At 27.6% G+C, this 27,173-nt stretch overlaps 2 protein-coding genes across 2 annotated transcripts; one reads left to right on the top strand and one right to left on the bottom strand.

Annotated features, from left to right (window-relative positions):
- The first annotated feature begins 496 nt into the window (after window positions 1–496).
- LOC132935062 (ubiquitin-conjugating enzyme E2 W-like) lies at window positions 497–4,234 on the top strand. The gene is made up of 6 exons (XM_061001512.1): window positions 497–950; window positions 1,041–1,132; window positions 2,147–2,249; window positions 2,312–2,467; window positions 3,948–4,026; window positions 4,109–4,234. The coding sequence occupies exons 1-6, from the start codon at window positions 930–932 to the stop codon at window positions 4,120–4,122; spliced, it is 465 nt and encodes a 154-aa protein (XP_060857495.1). The 5' UTR covers window positions 497–929; the 3' UTR covers window positions 4,123–4,234.
- A 7,441-nt stretch (window positions 4,235–11,675) lies between these two features.
- LOC132935702 (uncharacterized) lies at window positions 11,676–21,904 on the bottom strand. The gene is made up of 10 exons (XM_061002317.1): window positions 21,791–21,904; window positions 14,323–14,488; window positions 13,987–14,234; window positions 13,779–13,890; window positions 13,362–13,587; window positions 13,087–13,296; window positions 12,669–12,797; window positions 12,168–12,500; window positions 12,010–12,105; window positions 11,676–11,902 (listed from the first exon to the last, which is right to left on the bottom strand). Exons 3-10 carry the CDS (start codon window positions 14,169–14,171, stop codon window positions 11,706–11,708), a joined length of 1,488 nt encoding a protein of 495 aa, XP_060858300.1. The 5' UTR covers window positions 14,172–14,234; window positions 14,323–14,488; window positions 21,791–21,904; the 3' UTR covers window positions 11,676–11,705.
- Window positions 21,905–27,173: the final 5,269 nt, after the last annotated feature.

Genomic DNA, 27,173 nt, shown 5'->3' with positions numbered 1-27,173 from the left:
GATAAACGTTTTATATTGGTTATTTTACTTTTTATAATAAATTTATTTTGCTATCGAAACTTTATACGCTTTTATAGCGAACTGTATAAGTTGGTAAGTACAATTTCTACGAATATTATCAAATACATTTAAATAAACATCACTTAAGAAAAAATGTATACGAAATGCAGGGAAAATAAATACAGTCTCCCGACTCGGGTCCCGACTCCACGTAGGGGGGAACCTGCGACCAACTTGTGGTGGTGTTGCACAACAAGTCGGGGGATATTTCCGTTTTTTTTTTGTCCGAGCGCAGCGTAGCGAGCGGCAACGCGGGCATCACTGTAAATAATTTTCGCATTGGTGTCACTAGTGTATGCTGGTATACTTTGTGGTATAATCTTCCTTATCATTTCTCGGACAACTACTTCCAACTCGGGGGAACCCGCCTAAACATCAGTACGATAGGCGTCGACAGCGCTCCCAGTATTAATTTGTTTTGCCAATATTACGCGTGTTAAAGAAGCAACCTTAGCGTACGCAGCTGTTTAACCGCGCTCATTTCGGGACTTTTTTCATGCGGCCCGTACGACTTTGGGCTCCTTATTCCGCAGACTTTGTAGACTACACAATTACTACACTATAGAAATCTTTGTCTTATTCTCACAGTTGTAGATATATCTAATAAACCGGGCTTATTCTAGTATTCAGGATAAGGTCTATGATATCACCACTGATTATATAATCTGTGATAGTACTATCTTGAATCGTGGTGGACAGTTGTGTTGTGATGACTGTCACTTCTACATTGTTCTAAGACGATATTACGACGTATTCTATAGGTATTAAATATTAATTTCTAAATTCTCGTTGATCAAACAACACGATAATATTAATACTATAAGATAAAATTGATTTACTATTTTACCGTGGAAAATCGTCGGGAGATCATGTCGAGATATCCATCTGAAGTATGTACCTACCTATCTCCATATTATACATTGTTAAAATTAAAACTTTATTGTATAAAATAATTATTATCATTTTTCGTTTTTACATAGAGACGACTTGTAAAAGAATTAAGATCCTTTGTTAATGAGCCGCCTGAAGGAATGTCCGTAGATGCCGAACAAACCGAACAAAATCTTAAAATGTTAGTAAAAATAGTAATCATTACTTGTGTGTTTAATCAATAACCATAATAACATAAATTCACAGATAGGTATGTACAATTTGTACATATCTGTGCATAAATGTTGAAATTGTATGTAATCTGTGTCCTGTGATGATATTGTGGTTAGTGCGCGTCAATAGTTTCGAATATTCTCAAACAATCTTGCCGTGCAAAACATACTGTGTTGCCACCTCCGCGTCTCCGGGAATGTTCTCGAACTGTTTCACTCTATTAGTATGCCCGAAAATATATTATTACGGTAAAACTTCGCTAAGACGGAATCAATATTAGGACCGTCCAATTTTTCCGACTTGACGGGTTTCACATTCATTATTGTGTATTTGAATTGGGACTAAATAAATTGTCCATATTACCAAGGTTTCCGTCTTACCGAAGTTTTACTGTGTTATATATTAAAATTTCAAGTTAGATACCTACTTAGATACTTATTTTAATTTTAAAATGAATTGGTGTTAATTATGTTTTTTGTTGTATTATAATATACAATTTTGTTTAGATCTTATGGCTATTATGTAGATCTAATATTGATATATAATATATTTAATGCTAGTTCTACAACCGAAATTCAGATATAAATACTCTAAAATTCTAACCATTTTGATTATATAAGTTATTTAATATAGTTAAGAATCTAATATTTTAGAAGCGAGTACCTATATTTTCTCAAAATATAGATCAGCATCAGACAAGTTAAAGACATATTCCAAAGAAAGTTATTTAATCAAATAAAAAGTTAAAAAAAACTTTTAAATGCAGTTATTTAAAAAATTTAAACTTGGATTTTCTAATAATAAAACTATCATTTGAATATGACCATTTTTATAAAGTATTACAACTTTAAGCGAGTATATTTTTATCAAATTAAATTGGTTCTACTAAAACAAGTGTTCATGTATATTAATTTAATAATATTTTATACCTAGAATATCAAAAATATTGTATTGCTATCTAATGTTTAATTATACATTTTAGTTGGATTGTATATATGAAAGGTGCGAAAGGTACTTTATTTGATGGCGAAAAGTTTCAACTACAATTCAAATTTGATGGAGTATATCCTTTTGAGGCACCTGAAGTAAACAATTTATAATATATTTTAATAGGTAGTTAATTTATTTATATATGTATTTTTTTAAGGTTATATTTGTAGGCGATAACATTCCAGTCCATCCACAAGTATATAGTAATGGCCATATATGTTTATCTATTCTTTCTGATGAATGGTCACCAGCATTAACTGTTCAGGCTGTCTGTGTTTCAATTATGTCTATGCTGAGCAGCTGCAAAAAAAAGGTGAATTCACAAAATAATACAAATAAAAATAACATTATAATATTCTGCAAAGCTTAAACTAATTTTAATGAGTGGCATAATATGGATAACATTACCCACAAGTCACGACACAAAAAAGTATACCCTCACTTAAACATAAATATAATTTGATATAATACTTGTTTCTCATTTTAATTAATTATGACGTATTACTAGATGTTTATTTTATGTTTATAAGTATATTTTTTTGTGTATGCAGCTATAAAGAGGTAAGAAATATGAATACATGAACATTAAAAAGCGTATTTTAGAGATAAGTAATATTTTTATAAGTAGTTGATTTGAAAATGTTATAGAAAAATAACAATATAATATTTTCTATGATAAAAACTAATTATTGAATGAAAACGTTTTTATGGTTTGATATAAAATCTAGCTGAGTGCTATGGAAGTGTATGTCATGTTTCAACATGTTAAATTATAAAATTTTAAAGTGTTTTTTTTTTTTTGTTTTTATCAACAATTTAAAAAAAAGCTTATTTTCCTTTTTTACTGGTTATTTTTGCATTTTTGCATATTTTTGCTTAATTATGATGTATGATGACACGTTCCACTAACAAAAACCTAAACATTTTACTAAATTTCTGTTTATTTTTTTGCTTTTGTTCACGGTAAAGCTTGAATTTCAAATAATTGTTCTCATTATTGTATCATATTTCCTAGTAATAAACACCGGGACTCGTATTTGCTCTCTTATATACTAACCATCCAAATTAATCAATTTCTTTTTCGGTTATTCAATTTCAAATTTATTCTTCTGAAGAGCTATAAAAAGCTAAGAATTATATAAAAGAAGTTTAAATGTTTTCAAAAACTTAAAAAGGCTAAAAAAAATTAATTTTTTTTAAGATGACTTTTTTTGATGTTAAGAACATTTAAACATCTGTGTTTGTATGTAGGTTTTTTACAATAATTCAATTTTTTAGAAAGTTATGCATATATAATATGGCATAAATTAAAAATGCTCATAAGTCAATTAAAACCTGAGTTGTCGTAAACAACTTACTAACAAACACAAACAATGTTCTTACCATCAGGTTTCATTATAGGTCAATTCACTCTAATTTTTAAATTTACTAACGTGATCTGCTGAACGTAAATTTGCTATATTACACATTTGTAAGATGGAAACAAAAATATTGTGATGAACATTTAGATGGAATATTTCTATTTTTTAGTAAATAACTATATTTTAAACTTTTGTAGGATATAGAAGTATGAACTCATAAGTCATAAGTTATTGCACATTTCTACCTAATGTTTTAATTTATTCATCTATTAATGTGTACTTATATAAATTAAAAATAATTGTGAGCACTTAATTATTTATATAATATTATTATAAAGTGTTTACATTATAATGTAGCATCATAAATATAAATGTATGTATAAACATAATATAATATGGTATACCAAAAATAATTTATATTATATTTGACAGGAAAGGCCTGAAGATGATCGTAAGTACGTACTTACTTTGGGTAACAAAAGTCCAAAATCCACAAAATTGGATTTTAGTAGTAAGTAAATACATTAAGATATGATACTTTATGAAGATTTTGTATTTAATTATGGTTTAATTTGTTTTCTTTTTCTTTTTAGGAAAGGAGTTATAAAGTACTGACTATCTATTATATTATATTTTTACTATATGTATTTTTATTACTATTATTATTCAAGAAGATGTCTCGCTGAACATGTTCGTAATATATTCTAATTTAGTGACAATTGTGTTCATATTTTTATTACAATTAAATGTACTCACTTTAACAAATTTATTAAGTGTACCCAGATTATTTTAAAAGTTAAGAGAATAGTGTCTGAATTTAAGCTTAAGTCATCATTAAAACTATTATATTGCTCCCTAGTTCGGTATATTGTTGAATATAGATCAGTGCTGTGGGACCCTCACACAACCTCAAACTCCCTCATATTAGAGCGCGCCCAAAGATGTTTCCTATCTTTTGCTTCATACATACTAAAGATAGACCATGCCCCACACGACTATTTCACTGTTCTTACCGAGCTTAAGCTTTCATCACTGACTGATAGAAGAGCAGCTGCAAATTTATCTTTTCTGAACAAACTCTTGGACGGTTCTATAGATACCCCCACTATCCTTTCCCCCAATATCAACTTTAGAGTTCCACATCGTTCTCTCCGCCACCACACTCCTTTCTCGGTGCCGAATCGTACCACAAATTATGGGTGAAATAACCCTGTCCATCGCATCATGCGTTTGTCTAATGAAGAACCTACCTTTTTGTCATAACCATGTCTGCAATTTATCTGTTACTGTTATATATCTATATCTTTATATTAATACAATATTTTGTAATGAATTTGGCTCTGTTCGTTATGTATAATAATAATAAAAGTAGATTTTTTAATTATAAATACCTAAATATTATTACATTTCGGTCAATTATTATGCACGATAGTTAATATAACATAATGTACTATTATTTTAAGTTGAGTAGTATACAACAGTGTTTCTCAACGGGACAGTCACCAACTAAAGTTATGATAATTAATTTAACAAATTCTATTAACCCAAATATAGACAGTATCGTTTCAAATAATCAGCAACAACAAAACCATAAAGAATAGAAGTTTAAGAAAAATTATTAATATTTTAAGATTTATAATACATATATTTATTGTAAAACAATATATAAACATTTTTTTATAATTAAAAATTGCAATATCTGTTCTTTATATTTTATAAGTATTGTATTACTAGTATTTATTTTTAATGGTAATCTATACTTGTATACAATGTCATATTGGCAAGGTATCACCCCACCGAGTAATAGAATTATTAACAATTACAGCGGTTTTTTTTTTCAACATTTTTTATTACTATGCCTCCTTACTGATTTTCAAAAACCATGGAATCGAATTCCGTCATCGCTAATCTTTGGCTTCGCCTGGCTTTTGTTGTACCAAAACCTAGCTGTTAATTATTTTGAGTTTGATAAAAAGATTCATAAACATTTTTCTTTTTATATCTTAAATTTAAAAATGTAATACATGGTTCTTCCCCTAGGGGTACGCGTACTCCAGGTTGAGAACCGCTGCTCTAGTATTTGGTTGACGGTTACATCTTATTGGAAATACATCCTTTCGGTCAAGGAGTATCTGGGAATAGTATAATATTTATTGCTTTATAATTTGTAAGTTTTACCCACAGATATATAATAATAATACAGTTTTTAATTAACTAGATTAAAAAAATTAAAATAAAAAATGTTCTAGAATGCTGTTGCTATACATATAAAAACTACTAAGAAATATAAGATACAGTCAAAATAATAATAGGTAACTAAATGACGGCATTCATAGGTTCTATAGAATGATAATCAACTTGGGGCTAGGTATTGCCATAAACAACAACGAATGGTCACAATCTCAAGAATACGCGAATCCAGTTTATTCGTAGGTTTCGTAAAAGTCACAGCTATATAGTTCTTCTTTAAGCTTAGCAATATTAATTAATATTCACTAATTGATATTAATAATCGCAACCTTCCACGACCAACAGCTGCAAGGACAAACTTTTTGGTCACAATTCCACGGACTTCAGTCTAAGACGATAGAACGAGAACACCACTTCTAAGTTATACATTTATAATGGAGCCCACAATACCACATATTCAGATGGTACCATAACCGTTAATAATAACTATAATTTCAAGTCTTATATTAAGTAGTCTTTTTAAATTATTATATCGATAAAAATTTTTCGCTGTCAAAAATTATGAAAATGTAATACATTGTCCTCATAAGTTGTTGTTACTGGAAATTAAAAAAAAAATTATTTGTAAATCCATAGTAATTTTTTATGTGGGTTTAAATTTTGACAAATTTCATCAAAATCACGAATATTTCAAAATCATTTTGAGTCAGAAATTATTAAAGATTTTTCTATGTATATCTAAGATTTTAAATATTCATACAAGATTACACTGAAGTTTTTTTACATTTAACAAAAAACATTTACCGGAAAGCCAAATTATTTTTTTACTAGCGTTTGAAGTTAGACATTATGCATATGCACCCGTAAATTAACCAACTCTCATACGATTTTCTTATTTTGTTGTTATTTAAAAACTATTTACCGCAGGTACTTGCAATTTTCATCAAACGTTTATTTTCTTAATTTCCATACATGTTAAAATTTTCAAAATATTTTGTATAGTTTTGAGTTGTTTATAAACATTTGAAAATTGAAATTTTTTAGTTTTTTATTCTATAAATTTCAATAAAATTGTATTTGTTGGGTCAAAAACCTTAAAAATATAATACAAGGTCCCTCATAAGTGGTTGTAATAGCAGCTGATAATTATCAATGATACATAGGCACAAATTTTTATATAAAGTACCTATTTAAAGTTTGAATTTTGACAAATTTAATTAAAATCTTAAAAATGTTCAAATCTGTTGTAGCTAAACAATTATAAAATATCCAATTTTTACAGCTAAGGATTGAACATTTAAAACAAGGATTCTCATAAATAGTTCACATTGTAATTAAAAAATCTAAAAAATATATATACACACTTATTTTTTACAGACATTTTGAGTTCAAATTTGGATAAAATTACATATTTAAACCATGAATAACTATTTTAGTTATTTTGTTGTAATTTAAAAATTTAATGGTGGGTAGGTATATGAAACTTTAAGGGTATATTATTATATTTTATACACATGAGATTATCAAATGTAATTTTTTTGGCTAAAATGATTTTAAACTACTGTACTACCTAATACCTAATAGTAAAATTAATTACTTCAATCACAATAATATCATCAAATATATTTATTAATATTTAAAGCTGACAGACAGTCTTCGCTCAGATTCGTTTTTCATATACCTACAATAATTTTATATCACCAAATTAAAATTTAATACCAGTTTATTACACTTAGCCACTTTTTTTTTATTTTATTTTTTTTGGTTGTCGTCCTCATCTTTTGGGGCAATGAAAATGCTTCAATTTTCTATTTCATCAACTGCATCTTTTATGGTAGGAATGTGAATTTAGTTTGTAGTTTGGTGAGTTAAAATTAAAAAATAATCATAGTACTTAGTTTTCAAAAGCATCCAGAAATACCAAACAATGAAAAATAGAAATTTTTAGTTTTTGACATAATTGATATAGTTTTTATTTGTTGTTAACTTGTAACTCACAAACTAATGACTGTAAATACTTTATATTTTCAAAAAAATAAAATTGTTTGTCTGAAAATTTTATTTTCTGTACATGACAAATATTTTGACTCTTTTGGAACTATTATGGGCAAAAGAAAATATCGATTTTTTTTTATTAGTTTAGGTTTTTTATGAGTTGTTAGTGCGAATTAAAAAATAATGTTTAGAGTAATTCCACAATAATTTTTTATGAGTGGAAATTTGATTTGCCAATCATTTAAAGACCTTTTTTTTGTATGCCTTACCTATGAACCTAACCTGTACATTATTTCTAATTTTTTGTTTTTTCATGTTATCAAGCATTTTAAATGTTACTGTTATAGATATACAGGGTGTAACAGAAAAAACTGACTTTTGGAATAACTTTTGTTCTAATCAAAATTTTTAAATTTCTTTGTTTATACATAATTAATAGTAACTTGCACTACATGTGTAATAAAAAAAATTATTTTTATTTTTTAATACTAAAAATTTAAATTTAAAGTTTTATTTGAATTTTTTTGAATAAATTCAAAATAGTCAATTTGTGAATCTGCCTATAAGAACGATTTGGATGGTAAAAACATTTATCTAAGTCAAGTAGTTTATTTTTTAGAATTTTTTAAAATATCAATATTTTTTTGATTAAATTAATTTGGAACACAATAACTTTTTAAAAAATATTATTTTTGGAAATTTGGTAACATGGGTATATTTCTTAAACTATTTACTAATCATATAATTTTATCAACTCTTGTCATACGTTTAAGTAGCGTAAATTTATTTATTTTTTTTTTTTGGTCAGTTCTTTTTGTTAAACCCTGTATACAAAGTGATTCATAAATCAGATCACCCCCTTTTATTATTTAATAATGAATTTATTTAAATTCTGATTTTTTTATTTTTTTAATATGCTTACGACCATATTTGAATATTTTGAGATTATCTGACTTTGTACTTCTAAGAAGTGTCATATCCCGATATAATTTATAAACTTTTGTTTTTTTAATAAGAACTCCCTCTTCTTTGCTGAGTATTATTTAGTAGATAATTTTATAAAAAATATTGATGTAAGTACCTAACTGGGTATTTCAAAATTCAAACAAGTAGTTCTCAGTTATTAACTTGTTTATACTAAGGATAAAAATACTTAAAATTTGTTTTACTAAAATAAAAAATATATTATGTAACATTACTAACATTGGATCTAGTGAGTAGATATTATACTTGGACAATATTTACAAATTATAAATGTTGATATATGAATATTAATAATTTAAATGTTCAATTTACTATAGTCTTCATATCTTCCAAAGCCATAATCATGGGCCTATTATCCTTAGTACCCAAAGTTAAATTCTATTTAGAATTTTAATTTTGATACAATAACACAATTAAATAAATAAAAAATATTTAAAAGTTATACATAATAAATTCCTTTTTTTCATTGATTGTTATTAGTTCTAGTTAGATGTGTACCAAATTTTAAAGAAACCAGTACAACTGAAATCAGTAATTAAAACCAAAACTGAAATAATTTAATACATGCACCATTTTGTTTGAAAATACCACAGCAAATTCATTATTCAATAGATCATTTTATCCTCTTCTAAGATGATTTTATACAATATTTATTATTTTACATATTAAATTTACATTATAATAAGTAGAAAATCGTATTTAAATGATAAGTAATTGTTTATAAGATAATTTATATGCCTTTAACTATCTCTTTAGTACCAGAGGCGTGCTAATGGGAATGGGTTGGAGGTCATGGAGTTTAATATCCTCTCCCGCCTAACACCTCTTGATCACATATTATCCTACAAATTAAAATAGGTGTTATTGAAAACTAAAATATGTAATAAAAAAATTTTCCACATACGACACGTCATTGACAACATTTTATTATGCACATATTTTTGTAGGTTTTGGGGAATGAAAATATAATTTAACCTAAACGAAGTACCTATATAGGTAGATAGTTAAAAATGTTATCTTTTAAAATGAACTGATACTTAAAAAAAATATCGGAATGAAAAAATATTTTTATTTTATTATCCAATATTGTGTTGGTGAACGGTCACATAGATCCCTCGACAGCTAGATCTCGGTGACTAACTGACGCAATAGGATGTAATTGACGGGGGATTAAAACAACCACAGCGAGTTAATAAATTAATTTTAATTTTAATTATTAATTAGGATTATTATTTTTATTTATAAATTAAGTCGTTTTACCAATTTTAAATTGTAATGGGTTTATGATTTGTACTTATTGTATCGCATAATGCATAGCAAGTAGTAACTAAACTATTTTGTTTTATAGAACAGTGTTGTTGTGACCTAAGTACTTTTTTTTACATTTTATTATGGAAATATAGACATTTTAACATTTATAGACGCAATCTGACGCATATTAGATAATAATATATTATAGGTATTAGGTACCTACCTACCTATCTACTTGGTACCTACTTAGTACTTATATATATGATACAAAAGAAAAACAATTATAAAAACTATTATATTAGTAAAGTAGGTATATTGATGTATGTACTAAGTAGGTAGGTACCTAAGTAGATATGTAATAACTAATAATACTATAATATTATTATTTATTACCTACCTATTAAGTCATTATGATACTATGATTATAATTTATAACTGTGTGGCCCTTATTACATATTTTTCACAGTACAAAATATGTACATTATCCACAGCTATTATTTTAATTTATAACTATTGTTTATAAATTATATCGTAAAATTGTCGCCATCAGCCGTCATCATTCATCAACATCTTAAGATCATACAATGTTTTTGTCGTTTATGACCGTAGACTGTAGACCGTATAGTGGCATAGTCTATGGAATACTATTATTCCTTATAGGTACTATGGTCTATACTGTAAGTACCTACTAAATTGTTTATCTCGGTGTTATATCTATATATGTTTACCATGTGTTATTGACTATTTAGTAGTTTAGCTAAGGTAGGCATTAACTAGTTAAAAAAATTTAAGTTAAGCCATGACTAAATAAACTATTTAGTCATGAGTTAAGCTAAATATTTAGTTTACCAATTTTTAACTTAACTAGTTAATTATTTTTTAATTAACTTTTTAACTTAATTAGTTTAATTAACAAGTTGAAATAACTTAGCTTTTTAAAGTAAAAATATTTTTAAATTGTTGGTTTTAATGATTTTATACATAAAATAATGTAATCTAATTCTATAATAATAATAATAATAGTAATAGTAATAGTAATAGTAATAAATGATATAATGCTATTATTTGAAATTTCTGTTTCTTAATAAAATAATATCATATTATATAGAAACAAACAAAATACTCTTTATGTGAGCCACCTGCCAATTAAAAAAGTGGATAGAATTTTTTTTAAACAGAGTTAAATTAATATTTTGTTCATATTACTTTTAGACTAGACTAGACTTGAATTTATTATTTGCTAACTAATAACTTCTTATTTAACGACTTTGTGTTCACTTAACTAACATGACTTGGGTTACATGGGTATTCATTTTATTTACACGCCCACCTTTAGCTTTAGATCCTAGGTAATGAGGTATTTACAATATTTACATTTTCACATTTTCAGTATAAATGTATTATCTACTATAGGTACCTATGTAGTTTAATAATATTACCTACTATTTATTTTAAATGTAACAACTAACTGCACCTAATTTTATAAGTTTAAATTTATTCAAACTACATATTAAGTAGTATGTTCATACTTTTATTGTTAAAATATCTAAAGCCGCTTTCTTACAGTAGTGGTGTACTTTAAACGTAAGATTCTTATTTTTAGTTTCTTTATCTTGTCTGCTATATTGAGTGTAGGTAACTCTAGTCTCTAAGATATGAATAATTTTATTGTACCTACATCAAATTGTATCATATAATAAATTATAAGTAAGGATATTGTAAAAGTGAAATAAGATGAAAAATTTGGCTATTAGAATATTATTATATTTGTCAAACAATTATAAAATATGTTGCAATTTCTCCTCTACATAAAGGGCATCTGTAGTATGGTATTGTTCTGTATGGTGGCATCCTTATGTATGTTTGATGGCAAGGAGCACACAATCCTTGATGTCTACATGGTAATGCTATGACAGTGGGCATTGAGTTATGGCATATACAACAGGTTTCAGATATGATTGGTTCAACTGAAAATTCAAAGTATGTTAATTAATTGAAGTATAAAAATTTTAACTAATGCGTATTATGCATGCATGATTAATGATTATATATTTTTAGTGTAATATTTATTTACTGGTCAAGTCTTCAAGACTAATATATGTATTATTCTGTAATATTGAACGTGGTATATTTTCTACTTCATCGTCCAGACCATGAATAAGATGCAATACTAAAAATAAAAGAATATTAGTACTATTATAGTTGTATCTTAGAGAGTATATTAAATTTTACTATTTATTTCCCCATCAACAATAGGCCATCTTTCTAAAATAAATTCCCTGGTATTAACTGGTTGCCGATTCTCAACGACCGGTTGTATTTCAGGAAGTGGAAGTGGTTGGGCAATATGCATGGGTCTGAATACTCCAAAATTTGGAGTAACATGTTTAGTACATGCCAAAAATTCAGTTACTGTGTAACGCCCTTCAGCTAACAGCCAAGAAGCCATATCGAGGTTTCGCTGGTGGTCTATCCAGATTTGCTGTTGTGGTTCCCTGACCTGGATACCATCAATTGTCAAATTGTAATTGGCCAATAGACCACTTGAGTATGTAATTAACCCTTCTGCAAAATTTAGATGTTTTATAAAACCTATCATGGTCGATAATATTTTTTTGTTAGATATTTGTGGTGCCTTATAGTGATAATTAGTTTAAATTTATGTAGACAAAAATGTTTTTATTGAAAACAGTATGTACAAGGTAAATTAGTAAAAATTATAAAATTAATTACTTAAAAACACCCATGGTTCTGGTTGACCCATATTACCCAAATGCAAGCGAAGGTGTTGATGGCTAACTTCCAACACATTGTTTGTCAGCCAAATAACACTGTTGATGGACAAGATGTCTGCATTTGGTCCTGTATAATGTATACATTATGTTTTTAAATACACTGTAATTATTATTCAATATTTCTCAATCAGTGTTAGTATTTTACTATTCATATTTAAATAATTAACAACTAAATAAATTAAAATAAAAAGTACATTTAATTTAAAAAAAATTTGTTTAATTACTTAAACAAAGTTCTTTGTTATTAAAATTGACATACAATTTTACAACTATGCTAAGTGAAATTAAAATGTTAAAATGTAATGTATCATATTCCTGATATCATCTTCTTCTAATATTTTTCAGGTTTAACAAACCTTGGAGCCATGTAGATTTGTAATACTGGAAATATCTTTGGAATATTCTACAGCTATCCACTGACAAACTATTTTCAACACTTTCTGTGTAAAATTGTCTTATAGAAAGAAAGCCTTCCATCACCTTATCCACAGGCAAAAGTGGTAATGCCATTAGCATATGTATGATGTCATATGGATTTCGATGCCTGGTACATATTTCTATCATTCCTGTAATACATTTAAGATTATTTAATATATTCTTATTGAACTATCAAAAATATTTATAAGCTTACCAAATTCTTCCACTTTTCTCCACAGAGCTTGAGAGCTATGGAACCAACAACCCTTTATCATAACATTATTGAAAATTGCTTTCAATGACACCACTGCAGCTCTCTCAAAATCTACAATAATTGTTTGTGGTGTCCACTGTGGCTCAATTTCTAATAGCCGTTTAAATAAAGCATTGTAAGCACTCGCTGTCTTTCTTGACATCAAAGCAAATGCTATTGGGAATCCCTAAAATACAAACATTTTATAATTTAAAAAGTATACACAGTTAGATACCTCAATATACTAGATATGAGATTTATGAATAAGTAATAAGAAAAAATCTTAGAAATGGTTTTATTGGTTTAAGGTAAGCTGCAATGATTATCGCATTATTATATTTGTATACATGAATATAATTATTGTTAGGTATAACTCACGGTGTTAAATGTTATACCCATTATAACATATAGCTGTTGACACTCCCGGTTAAATGATGGAGCAGCAGCAAATGTACCATCCATCAAAAACGTTGATCCAGTCCTCAGTATACTGAACAAGAAAACAAATAGGTTTTATACAATTATTATAATTTATTTACATAGATACCTATCAAGATAATTCGTTTTATAAGTACATAGTATTTACTTTTTAATTTCTGGTAATACAAACAGCATTGTTATCCCTTCTTCAGGGTCAATACCTATTTTTCCCATATAAATTGGTACATTATCCATCATTGAAAGATGAACATAGTCTCCAGTCAATTGGTAATGGAAATCGGTCATGGTTTGTGGTGATGTTGGTTGATTCGATTTGGTATGCCTTTGCATGGTTCCCCGATGAGATACAAATGAACCAATATTTATATTAATGAATTCAGGGATAGAACTTGTCTAAGATATAATAATATAATAATATAGTATAAGTTATTTAATATTTATTTGAAGACGATGTAGATATATTTTTAAATATTATAAATACCTCATTGTAAATTATACGAAGCAAAATCTGTTCATTTTTGGAACGTTCATTACAAATATTTCTGAATTTTGATACAATATTGTTTCTTCCATGATTGTTTTCATGACCAACAGTTAACCCAAGTTTTATTTTATAATTTTTTGATATTATACCATTTGCTTTGCACCTAAAACAAGAAAATGTAGCTATATGAAAAGGATTCTGTAAAATTAACAAACTTCAGAAATAAGGCTGTTTTGTTTTGTTTTTTTTCTAACAATTACTATAATTATTATTTGAAAGAATGGTCATAATTAGTAAAAACTATATATATTTTTTAAATTTATAATTTAATGAAATTGAAAATTAAGCATTGTAACTATTATGCATACATCATGCCCTTAATACTTTATATTAAAATGAAAAGCGTAGTTTCTTGCTCAAGACACCCTTTTATATGAAAAACTCTCACGCCTCGTAGAGTGGTCTAGTTTCATTAATTTTGTTAGAAAGAAGATGGTTAAGATGGTTTTCCACAGGGCACATTGTACTTTGAATTTTAATTTCATCGTTTAAACAATAGTAATAAAAAAAAAACAAAAATGTTGTAAAAATCGATCATATTGAAAATTGTAAAATAAGGTTTAGAAATAAGGTTTAGAAATAAAATTTTAAAAATTCAAGACCAATACACCCTAATAGAAGTGTTCTCTTTTCAAAAACAAATTATTAAGGCTCCTTTTAACAATGTATTATAGGTACTATTATACGTTAGTCATTAAGTAGGATGAATTATTTTTTCCGAAAAAGTTACATTTGAAAATGTCACTGTGTAATGTGTATAAAATATAATAATATACTTAAGAAGTTTCAAATACCCACTAATAATATTTTTAAATCACAACAAAATAACTAAAATCATTATTCTTTTTTTAAATATCTTAAAATATATATAAAACAAACTATGTTTATATTAGATTTTTTGGTTACAGTTCAACATTTTATAAACTTTTAACTACTAAACAATTTGAACTTATTACTAATAGTATAAAAAAAAATTGTGACTATGTGTTTTTAATATTTTTTAACAGCTATTATAACAACTTGAGAAACCTTGTATAGAATTACATTTTAGTATTTTACACCCATCAAAAAACATTTAATTAACATTTATTAAAATAAAAAATGTAAAAAACGAAAATGTCTTGACGATAAATATCTCAAAGAGTCAAAATATTTTGACTACCCATATCATAATGTTTACATTTTATAATGAATGCCATACTGTTATACAAATACAATAGTGATTCAAAATCAGAAATAATCAAGATTTAATTTCCTTAAGTTAAAACATAAGTATTTACCCATTGGCGCAAATAGTGGGTGAGACTTAGTCCTCTCAAATGTCAGTCAAGTCCCCCCAGTTAGAAATCTAGTAATTAGTAGTCATTTTTATATTCTGTGGCTTGAGTCCCCCCAAAAAATGTTTGTCAATTTGCGTCTATGTATTTACCCGGTCTTCCACAATGAACATCTGACAGTTGACAATTTAGAGTAATCAGAATTCAGATTGTACTTAGGTAAGTAATTAACATAAATAACTATAATATTCTTAAATATTATTTCTTAAAATCCTTGACAGTTTTGGAATATAATATGTTACTTGTTACTCATATTCAATTTAATTCAAATGAAAATTAAATTATAATCCCCTAATTATAATTAGCCTTTAGCCCCCTCCCCTCAAAATCCAAACGCTATTTATGCCTATGCCGGAGTCTGATTTACCTGTGTGGTATAATGCCTAGACTCTAGGCATTAGAGCTATGGTTTGGCTTAATCAAGCCCTGTGAGGGAAGATTTAATAATATTTTTTAGAGATCGTAACACTCATAACTTTTACATTCAAAATATAAAAAGCGGGTAAGTGGATGTCGATCTGCTGTACAGTAGGTTACAAGTGGGTCACTGTATAATGGATTGTATTAAATTTGAATTGTATACGAAAAACGATTCTGAGCGGTGACAGTTTATTAGTATGGACATTTTATATTGTTATTATTTATTATACTTATTATTAATACGGTAGCCGTTAAGTTAATATTATAAAATTAAAACAAAATAACAAAATAGGTATTCTTGGTTATTTAATATGTAATTTCCTTTGTATGCACCAACTAGTTTCACTTCCATCGAAAAAGATACTGAAGTTTAAAATGGTAGGTTCGACTACTATTATAATTTATCGTGTAAGTACGCAAGTCCAATACACTCGCAAAAAAAAAAAATTAATAAAAAACACATTGTACAATCAATACAATTATCGTTCAGTTCAGAATCTAAAAAAAAGGAGGTGTCGATAAATCGAGTGTATCTAGCCATTAACCCAGTGGCAGATTTTCAACATTTTTCTGGGGGAGTCCTGAACAATAATATGTATTTCAAAAGTATTTTTTTATTTAAAACAAGTATTGACGGTATGTCTGTATGTTTTAAAATAAATAACCTATTATGCCAACCATAAATACCACCCACAGGTAAAAATCGAAAGTCATCCCTGTACTATAGTCACAACTCACAAGTCACTTAGTCACTACACACATGTCATAGGTATAACACATTACAATAACAATTTCTAAAACCATTCCAAGTTTATAATATATTATTCCGTATCTATAGTTTCGCGTACCTAGTACCTACTCGCATTAACCGTTTACACGTACCTATCAGAATATCACAACTACGCACAGTCGCAAAAGAGTTCTGAATAATTCTGATTATTAAATCGATTTCGATTTACTTACTCTATTCCCAATAATTGTTGTTTGGGTTTTTAGTTTTTACATTCGTATATTAAACAATAGTCGACGACAATCCAAACACGTCATGGCACATGGGTATAAAGAAATTCACAAGACAGACACAAGTCACTAGGTATTCAGTATACCTACCTACTGACTTTAGTGACAAATGAAAATTTTGTCATTGATATCTGAAATCTGTGTCTGTGCTTGTGGTTTATATCTATATATTCCAAATACATTTTTAAGTAGATAGTTTTTTTAAAAACGATGTATTCAAAGCCAAATTTGAACGAGTGCCTAGTTTTTGAATTATATTATTATATACTAACTACTAAGGATAAGTCCATGATAATATAGGTTTGGAAGATTTAGGGGCTATGATTTTTTGTAAATTATAGTAATTACTATACTAATACTCATCTATCAATATTTATACTTTTTGAAAACTGTTTAATTAAATACCTAACCTATACTAGATTAAATATTATGTATTTAAGTATATTTTAAAGTTATGTTAAGAGGATTCGATACCGTGATTTTCTGTTTTTGTCTAACACGCGCACGGCATAGTATTCTAGACGTGTTTTTGCCAAACATTCCAATTGATCTATTGAAGCGATAAGAATTCTGAAAACAAATATGAATTCGTCGTCAAGTCTACTTGAAATCGATTTCCCCACATTTTTTTTATTATCCCCCAAATTCCAGAAAATGTCATATTAAAAAAGAGTATTAAAACATTTTTGTATTTCAATTTTTGGAGATGCTAAAATCAAAAAATCAAAATTAATTGTGGGGAAGTCGATTTCAAGTAGACTTGACAACGAATTCAAATCTGTTTTCAGAATTCTCATCACTTCATTAGATCAATTGATATGTTTGTCAAAGAATCCGTAAAAAATCCTATGTCGCGCATGTGTTAGACAAAAACAGAAAATCACGGTATGGAATCCCCTTAAACCATATTTCAGGACTAGAATCTTATTATATTATTAGTACATTTTAATAACTCAGAAACTACTCGTAGGTACAAAATACTATTTATTTACCTAGTTATATTAATATATTTTATTTAAAATAATCATTTGCTTAATAATTTGTAATAAAGAGGGTTGTTTCTCGTTTAAAAAAATAAATATGTTGATATCATTTCAGTTTTTAATAGAAGGGGCAAAAGTTATACCAGCACAAATGGGTAGGTAATTTAAAAAACAACCGCTTGTAAGGACATATTTATATATTATGTTCCTTTTTCCTCATATTTTATTATAATATGCCATACATGCCATATAAGGGCATAGTTATTAGTATTACCATAGTAGCAATAATATTATATAATTTATACGCAATATGCATCTAGATTCTAAATATTTTATTAACTAACGCAACTAAGAGTTTGCATTTTAATTAGGTACCTACCTACTTTAACATTTTCAAAAAAATTATCCACTTAATAATTTAAAAGAAAAGGGGTTCTCATTGGAAAAATAAAAGATTTTATTATCATAGGACACTCCTTAAAAGTATTGTAAATATGGCTTGTAAGTATAGATTCATTATTAAAGGAAAAAGTAGGGGTGAACATGCTTAGTGTATCATTTTGTATCTATATAGTATATATGTACATATATATTATATATAAACGAGAAAAGTCACACTCTGACTAAACACCAAATCTCGAAAACTACTTGACTTATGGAGTATGGAAGCTAATTTTGTATGTAATTAATGTTCCTATAAACTATATAAATAATTAATATTAAAATACATTACATATTATGTAAATTATTGATAAAATTATTAATAAAACATTAAAACTAAAATACACAAATAAAAATATATTAACCTTAAAATGTTTTTATATAATATGTTAAAATACTGAATATTATATGAGCATTTATATAAAATAACATTTCTTTGGTACGGGCCACGCCGGGAGAGACAGCCAGTATATCTGTATAGTGTATAGGTATATTAATAATATTAATATATTATATATTATATATTATATAAACAATAGCTTCTCTCTTAAGTACTCAATCAAATTATAGATATGACTATACGAGGTATACTCACACTAATAGATTAATGAAAAAATGTAAATATGTCAGCATTAAAATTGCAGAATTCAAACCAGTAGTCACTCATTTGAGAGAGTTCCACCCACCCACCCCAAAAATTGCCTTAAATTATACAATTAGAATATATGATAAATATATAATAAATATTACATTGTTACTGGAGATTAAATGTTGTGCTAAAACAAAATGTACCCTTGAAAACTGTTTTCCGAACCTATACCATTCAATACATAATCATCTAAGTAATACAATGTAATCGTCTTTCATTTTTTAAAAATAATTTTATAACAAACAAAACTAAAACAAAATTCTTAAAAATATACAATAATGTTTAAAATTGATAAAATTAGAAATTTTACAAGCATCACTTAGTTGTTACTATTACTTCTGTAGTTTATATTTTATAAATATTTTTAACTTATTAATGCTATTTTATAGTTGAAGAAATTGAAATATATTTATTAGTATTTACGTATTTTTATAAGTTTTTCAAATTACCACCAAAATCTGGGTATTTAAATGACGAAGGAGATTATAGTTAGTATGGGATCTAAATGTCTATAGGTTCTAAATGTCCAAAGGGATCCAGTTGACGTACGGGGATCTACTTGTCGCGGGATCTAGGTGGTACATAACCATTGTGTTTAGTGATAAATAGTGATAAAAAAAAAATCAAAACTATTTATGGTACTTGTGTAGTATACTACCAACCAAAAAGCTATACAAATGTAGTATGATACCTACTGGAATAAATAACATGCCTAGCCATAGGCGTGCGCACAGGAGGGGGCTGGCTTTTTTTTTAATAAATACATAGATATCTATGCTATACTAAATAGCGAACATTTTTACATTTTACATGAAAAAAGTATAGCCATTTTAATCTCATAGTATAGATGTCTATGAATAAATGTAATAAAGTTATTAATTAATCAGTTATCATCAACCAAATGATTTATTATTATCACAGAATATTATACTATCCGCTATGTTAGCTAGTGAACTATTTTTTTTATCACAGTGTATCTATCAACTAGGTACTTTATTTATATATTTACATTATTTCACGATTGTAACTAGTAGATAATATTATATACCAAATAGGTTAGTTAAAATAGAAACTACAAATAACCAATATTTAGACCTAAAAAAACAGAATATTCTTATTACCTACATTAAACTTTTACTTATTATACCTAACTATAGTAAATAAAATACTGTTATAATGAGTGAAAAGAAGATCATTTAGCAGAAAAATAATCATTAAGGTCATTTAAGTTCACACTTTTTTTAAAAGTTGAATTTTGTCCGGAGCGACGCGTAAAATGGGGTGACTTTAGACACGTACCTATTAGATTTCATTAAAAACCGATGTTATAATTATATGGTTGACTTCGGACAATATAGATATTTAAAAAAAAAAATGTAATAAATTGAAATAAAAAAACCCCACATTTAAAATAGAGGTACAAAGATACATAATTGTATTTTACATTAATACAACTTACATAAAAAAGATAACCTAAATTTACTTAAATTGTATCTAAATAAAATAAAATATTCCTACATACCTATGAAAAATTGTATTCTTTTTAATTGAACTTTCATTATAGAATCTACCGCAGAAAATATAGCTCATCATTTTTAATGTAATATATATAGGTAGTATATTATATTATGTAAATAATACGTATGTGTAATAGTATAATATACGTATAAATAATAGTAAATACTATTATTATAATAAGTTATAAACGTTATATTATAATTTCTGGTGAGGAAATTATCAGTACTATCAAGACCATCCAACTCATCAAATTTTCTTTGGCTTAAATTATAGTTCATACTATGACGAAAAAAATGATACCACTAAAATTTGTTCGTGACTGTCCATTTGCTAGTAATGGTAATTTTTAATTTTGCGCATGATGTCACAGATTTGTTGGTGAATTATTATATAAATAGAGAAAAATATTGATAAATAATGTCTCACAAAGGGACATTATGGTCCAAATATTAAAAAAATTAAAAAACACGAAGAATTTAAAAATAAATATTTAAATGTTAAAAAAAATATTATGTATTATATATCCATAAAAAAAAAATTTTAAACGCGCTTATGCACACTCCTAAAAATATATTTTCGGTATTATAAATAAATAAAAATACATTTTCTAAAGTGTATTTGTATTTAATTTTAAACAGTATGTATATTACTTTTTTGGTGCTTTTTTCAATATTTTATTTACCATAAACCGTAAAACTGGATTTGCCTTGATTATTTTTCACTCAACTTTGCAATAAAAAAACCCGTCAATAAAATACTTAAGGACGCAATCATTGTACTTTTATTTTGTTAAAACGTGTTAAAATAGTGAAAATCATACTCGAGAAGGTAACAATTTAAAATAATTTTCTATTAGCATAATAATATATAAGATTCAAAGGCATGAACAAATATTTAATATTTATAATTTTAGGATGCAGTATTATAATATATTGAAATCGAAGCATTTTAAGGAGTGAAACCAGTATAATATGGATAATATCATCCCACCTTCTAATCCAACAGATGGGTATGTGTCTAAAAACAAAACAACTTACCCTCTTGCTCTCGGCGAGCTGATAAAAAAACGTGGTAATTTCGTTTGCCGACACTTTTTTTTAATTCTCGACTGTGTCAGCAGGTAGTTTAGTATGATGTATTCCCTTTTATCATTTATCTACCTTTGAAACACACTTGCATGCATTTTCCAAAGTGGCTAGAGTTGTTGTTTTGGTTTTTGCGTTACCTGAAAAAAGTTTAAAAAATGAAAAGTGAAATTCATATACTTATTAGTTATTAGTTACCTATTAGATATAAATCTTATATTTTTGGTCGGTGAAACCACTGTTCACTTTAAATTTTTATATTGAAAACTTTAATATTAATTTATGCCAGTCTGGATTTTATTACTTGAATCATAGGTAAATTTATTTGTATTACTATGTTGAGTTTATATTTTATAGGCATTGAGTAAAATATTTCAAAGTTTTTTTTTTAGTATTTTAATGCATCAAATTGTAAGCTTTTTGCTGAGGTGAATCAAGTCACTAATCATAGTATAAATCTTTAAAATTAAAAAAATATTTATGTAGGTAGGTATCTTAACAAACTATGAAAATATGGTTGACAAGCAGTCAAAAGCTGTTTAAAATGGTGCAATTACATTTTGTGGGCATTTAGTAATAAAATATATGGTTTATTATAGTGATAACTCAAGGTTAATCCATCCGTAAATTATTTCACTATTTATAAGACTGAAATAGATCTATTATTTCACACATTGTAAGTTTTGAAGTTGTATGTGTAAAAGCTAAATTACTCTTTTTAGTCAAAATGTAATACATAATTAATAAGAAAATAAGCTAGTCATAGTTTTTTATAAAAATAAGTTTGTTTATTGTATTATTATAAGTTTACATATGACCACACGTCAAAATGTAGTTAGTAAGGAGGTATCTAAAATTATTAATTTTTGGATTACAGCAAAATATAAATACAAATTATAATTTTAAATTTAAATACTTACTTACACAAAAAATTAAAACATCTTTCTATTAATTACTTCCCCGCAGCATAATGAATGCAAGTCAGCGTCCAGAATTTCCCCGATGTGTCACCCTGCAATTACTTCTATCACAGAACAATATAGAAGTGGCACTCAATCAGCTAATCGAGTTCTTTTCTATCTGTAATCTGAAGTCTGAACCACTAAAAAACGTGAAAACAAACCCATGCATTAGCCATTATGCACTCTAATTTTTGTGACTTATTTCTGTATAATGAAAAAACAGTTTATTAGAAAACTGTATACATACAAGGAATAATAACAACACTCATAATTTGGTCAATAGGAATTAAATACTTTTAAAAAATATTCTAAATATAATAATGCAGAATACTGTTGGAATAAGTATTTTAAAAGTATTCCGAATACTGTATTTGGAATACTTTATCCAGAATACCACCCAAGACTAATCTTATAGATCATTTATTTTTATTTTCAATTAGAATCTAGTTAAAGATGGATTTTTTGACATCCTTCGCGAGACCCAAAAATACTCCCTGGGTGCCATTCTATAGGTTTTGTTGAGAAAATCTGTGGGTCGAGAGGTGCTAAAATTGCATTTTATAGGTTAACGTAATATTTCCAAACACCCGCCTCTTTAGAACTTTTCCTCCCAAACACTGCAAGGATATTGATTTCCACAAAAACTTGAAAAAAGCTAAGTTATTGCGTCTTTAATTCTTGAGATTTGCATCCTTAAATTGCAAAGTATTGAAAAACAAATGTCCCCCGTGTGCTGTGGTTGATGAAAAGTATCAAGATTGAAAAAAATATTTAATTATTATGTTTTGCTGGTAAATGGTAAATAGTACCGAAGTAAAGTTAGTACAGAAGTCTGTAGTATTACGTAATGTTTAATGAAGTTTGATAACGTACCTATAATGTATTAATAGAGATTGAGCATATAACATTGTAACATAGGTAGGTAGGTAATTTTTGGCATGTTAAATTCTTATAAAAAACTTTTGGTGTCAACTAATAAAATCATGTTGGCTAATGACCGATTAATGCCATAATCATCTACTGACATAATACTGTTTTGTAAATTATAAATTGTGAAATAGAAATCAGATATAAGTCCAATTATTTAGTCCTTATTGATTTTAAGTGTGAATTGTGAGTTGTGACTACTTTCAAACAACCTTATTACCCTTAAGTCTTAAGGATAAATGTATCTGCATAACTATGAGAAGTGATGGAAAAAAACTAGATACGTGAATTTTTACTCAGGACAAAAATAACAGGTTATATCGTTTCAAAATTAGAAAGTTAGGGCACAGCGGGGCCTCGAGTGCGTAAAAATCAGCTGACAGTTGTACCTTCATAATATTAGATTAGCCAGGTACCTACTAATGTACTATCAACACGGACTAAGATATACTTATATATTATATATCTTAGTCCGTGACTATCATATAGATACAACAAAACCACCTATGATAGTCACAGATGTCCATATCGTACATAGTATGATATAAACGTAAAATATTAAATATTACATTATTATGTGCAGTAGAGCTGCTGCAGTCGGGCTACTTACAATTTCTGGTGAGGTGAGACTAAGATCATGAGGCACAAACTACAAACCATGATAAAGTAAACTTTAAAATATAAAAAAGTTAACTAATGAAGTAAATAAAAAAACCTAAATAAACTTTATCATGCTACAAACTACGAAGACGAACTGAAGAAACAGTTGTTGTTCTCTATGGCGCATACCGAAAGCCATAGATAAGTATACCTAATATACACAGACACGGAATATATACTAGTATGCGTGCTGAGCATACGTGCCGAGGTCCGTGCCTAATAGATACCTATATCTGGGGATCTATTCAGTAGATTGGACATGATTACACGAGGAATCTATTTGACACCGGGGGATCTAAATAAATAAATTATTGTGATTTACTTGACACGGGGATCCAATAGACATTGGTGATCAAATAGATGATAGATGATCTACAGCGCAGGGGATCTAGGCGTCCGTGTTCTCTCAAATATTGTATACATAATAGGTATATTATTATTTTGGAAACGTAAAATATTATATTATATTATGCAGTAGAGCGTCAGTCGGGCACTCGGGTTACTTACGATTTCTTGTACGGTGGGAGCCTGTAAGACAAAATCGACGGATATGGATCACACGACACAAACTACGAACTACCAGCTCATAACAAACGTGACAAAATATATTTATTATCACGAGAAAACATTTTTTTATCATGACGACGTATACGAAACCACGAAACGACCGGTGTTATCGGCGCACACCGAGAGCGACCAATACAATTGATAATAGAACGACGACGGCGGACTGCCGAGCTATCGATATGCGCACGCGTTGGTCACTGCTGACGGGCCACTGGCCACCGCCAATACAACACATTCGGTGTGGTGGGGAACTGAGGTGGTGGAGGTGGCGGAACTGGCCCGAAGTGGGTAGGCCGGGTAAGTGACGGACGTGCCGCGTGCGGCGGCGGTAAGCAGCACGATTTAAGATGGTACCGCGGTAACTGGTAAGCAGCATAGACAAGACGACGTTACGTCGTGTTATTTTTCGGAACATTGATAACAGGGCTCCTAGTGTTTGGTGACAAGACTAATTTTTCGACGCATGCACATCAACGTATTAATAAAATATTATAAGTAATTACGTATGCAATTCGAAGTGTCTATTATATAATAATATAATATATATCAGGGCCGGAGCAAGGACAGTGCAACCGCCCTGCACAGGGCCCCGCGGAAGCTGAGCTCACTCCAGAAAAGCAAATCATCACTAATAAAATATTATAATTTCATAAAAGATAATATTTTTCAAGCTACATTTGAAATAATAATTCTGTGACATCCGTACGGTTATAATATGTGTAATCTAACTTTTATTTAAAATATCATTTTATACATCAACAAAAATTTAAAAAATCTCAAATATTTTTAACAATATTAAGTATTTACGATACATTGAAGAGGATAAACAATGTAAATCGTAATTAGGTACTGAAGTACTTAAACAATTAACGGTATAAAACTAAACTAATATGAAACCATAGGCGTGCGGCGTTAGATTAATTAAGTTTAGTCCATTTCAATATAATAAATTAATAACCTAATATAATATTCGCTTACCCTACACCTAATAGAGGTATTTAACAACGCCACTTGTAAATATTTTTGTTTATTTTTAGATTCCGATTTCGAGTGAAGCTAAATTTATTTTTTATCTATAGTCCATAGACACTATTTTCGGGTAGCAAACTTTGTCCAAAAGTTACGTTTGGTCACTCTATAGTTCATAAATTTACAAATTGTCACTTTGAAAATGCTTAGGTACAGCATTTAAAACATAACACATAATATATCTACATTCCACAGTGTAATTCTTTGTTATAAAACTTCATAAATGTATTATATTATAATTTATTTATGTAGGTATAATTCAACAAAGTATTATTTTATCTAAACAATTTTGCACAGGGCCCCACAATTTGTAGCGCCGGCCCTGTTGAGGACACTGCCTTTAATTAAGTATGACAAATATATTAATTGAAAATATTATATTATAGGTACTATAGCTGCAGCTGTTAACTTGAGGTAGATATTATAACTTATAAGTATAAGTTTATAACCAGTAAGTGATAACCACAAAAGCTTCTTACCTATCAATTGTATTATTATTACATAATGTTTTTAATAATATATAAAACTATGTAACTATCATCTGTTGTACTGATTATTCATAGTGTAACTTGTGGCTTACTACCTACCTACCTACTATAAGTTAGGTTAGGATACTTTATAATTATTTACATGTATCAGCACAAATCAGGACTGAATTTTATTTAGCAATGTGTAATGGCACCAATCATGTTGGCAGCCCTCTGATGTCATGGGAGGGGGCAAATAAAAAATGCCTACCCTTCAACCTTCCCCCTAATGACATAATGTCTATGCTCTTTTTTTAAGTAGTTACTCATATAGTACTCATCATCTCCGCATAATGCATTGTACATTGTAGAATATAAATATGATAAACAATTGGTTTATTGGTTTATTTTAGTATTTAAAGACTTTTTTTATGTTGAGGTACTATAGAATTATTATAATACCTACTATTTAAGTATTTAATAATATGATTTCATCTATCAAAGTGTAATAATTGTATTTATTTGTTAGAAAATTAAAAATACATTTTGTTAGTTTAACATTATTAACTGCTTCATGTACACAATTTATCTCATGCATTTGGCAACAAATTATAAAATGGGTTTCTAGCAACTTTCTTGAATAACATAAAACTAAGTCATATAGTTTAAAAGAATGTTTACAGTAATATTTAGGAATATTTACATGTAAATATGTATTTTATT

This window comes from Metopolophium dirhodum, chromosome 1 (genome assembly GCF_019925205.1).
Source record: "Metopolophium dirhodum isolate CAU chromosome 1, ASM1992520v1, whole genome shotgun sequence".
In the NCBI taxonomy this organism is placed as follows: domain Eukaryota; kingdom Metazoa; phylum Arthropoda; class Insecta; order Hemiptera; family Aphididae; genus Metopolophium; species Metopolophium dirhodum.
The sequence above is the reverse complement of the archived record's forward strand: the minus strand, read 5'-3'. Positions and strand labels throughout refer to the sequence as shown.

Coding starts and splice junctions, on each gene's coding strand:
- LOC132935062 (XM_061001512.1), top strand. CDS start 930: ATGTCGAGATATCCATCTGAA. Junction 1,133..2,146: donor ACCGAACAAAATCTTAAAAT/GTTAGTAAAAAT, acceptor TATACATTTTAG/TTGGATTGTATATATGAAAG. Junction 2,250..2,311: donor ATCCTTTTGAGGCACCTGAA/GTAAACAATTTA, acceptor TATTTTTTTAAG/GTTATATTTGTAGGCGATAA.
- LOC132935702 (XM_061002317.1), bottom strand. CDS start 14,171: ATGCAAAGGCATACCAAATCGAATCAACCAACATCACCACAAACCATG. Junction 13,297..13,361: donor GAGAAAAGTGGAAGAATTTG/GTAAGCTTATAA, acceptor AATGTATTACAG/GAATGATAGAAATATGTACC. Junction 12,798..13,086: donor CAAATCTACATGGCTCCAAG/GTTTGTTAAACC, acceptor TACATTATACAG/GACCAAATGCAGACATCTTG.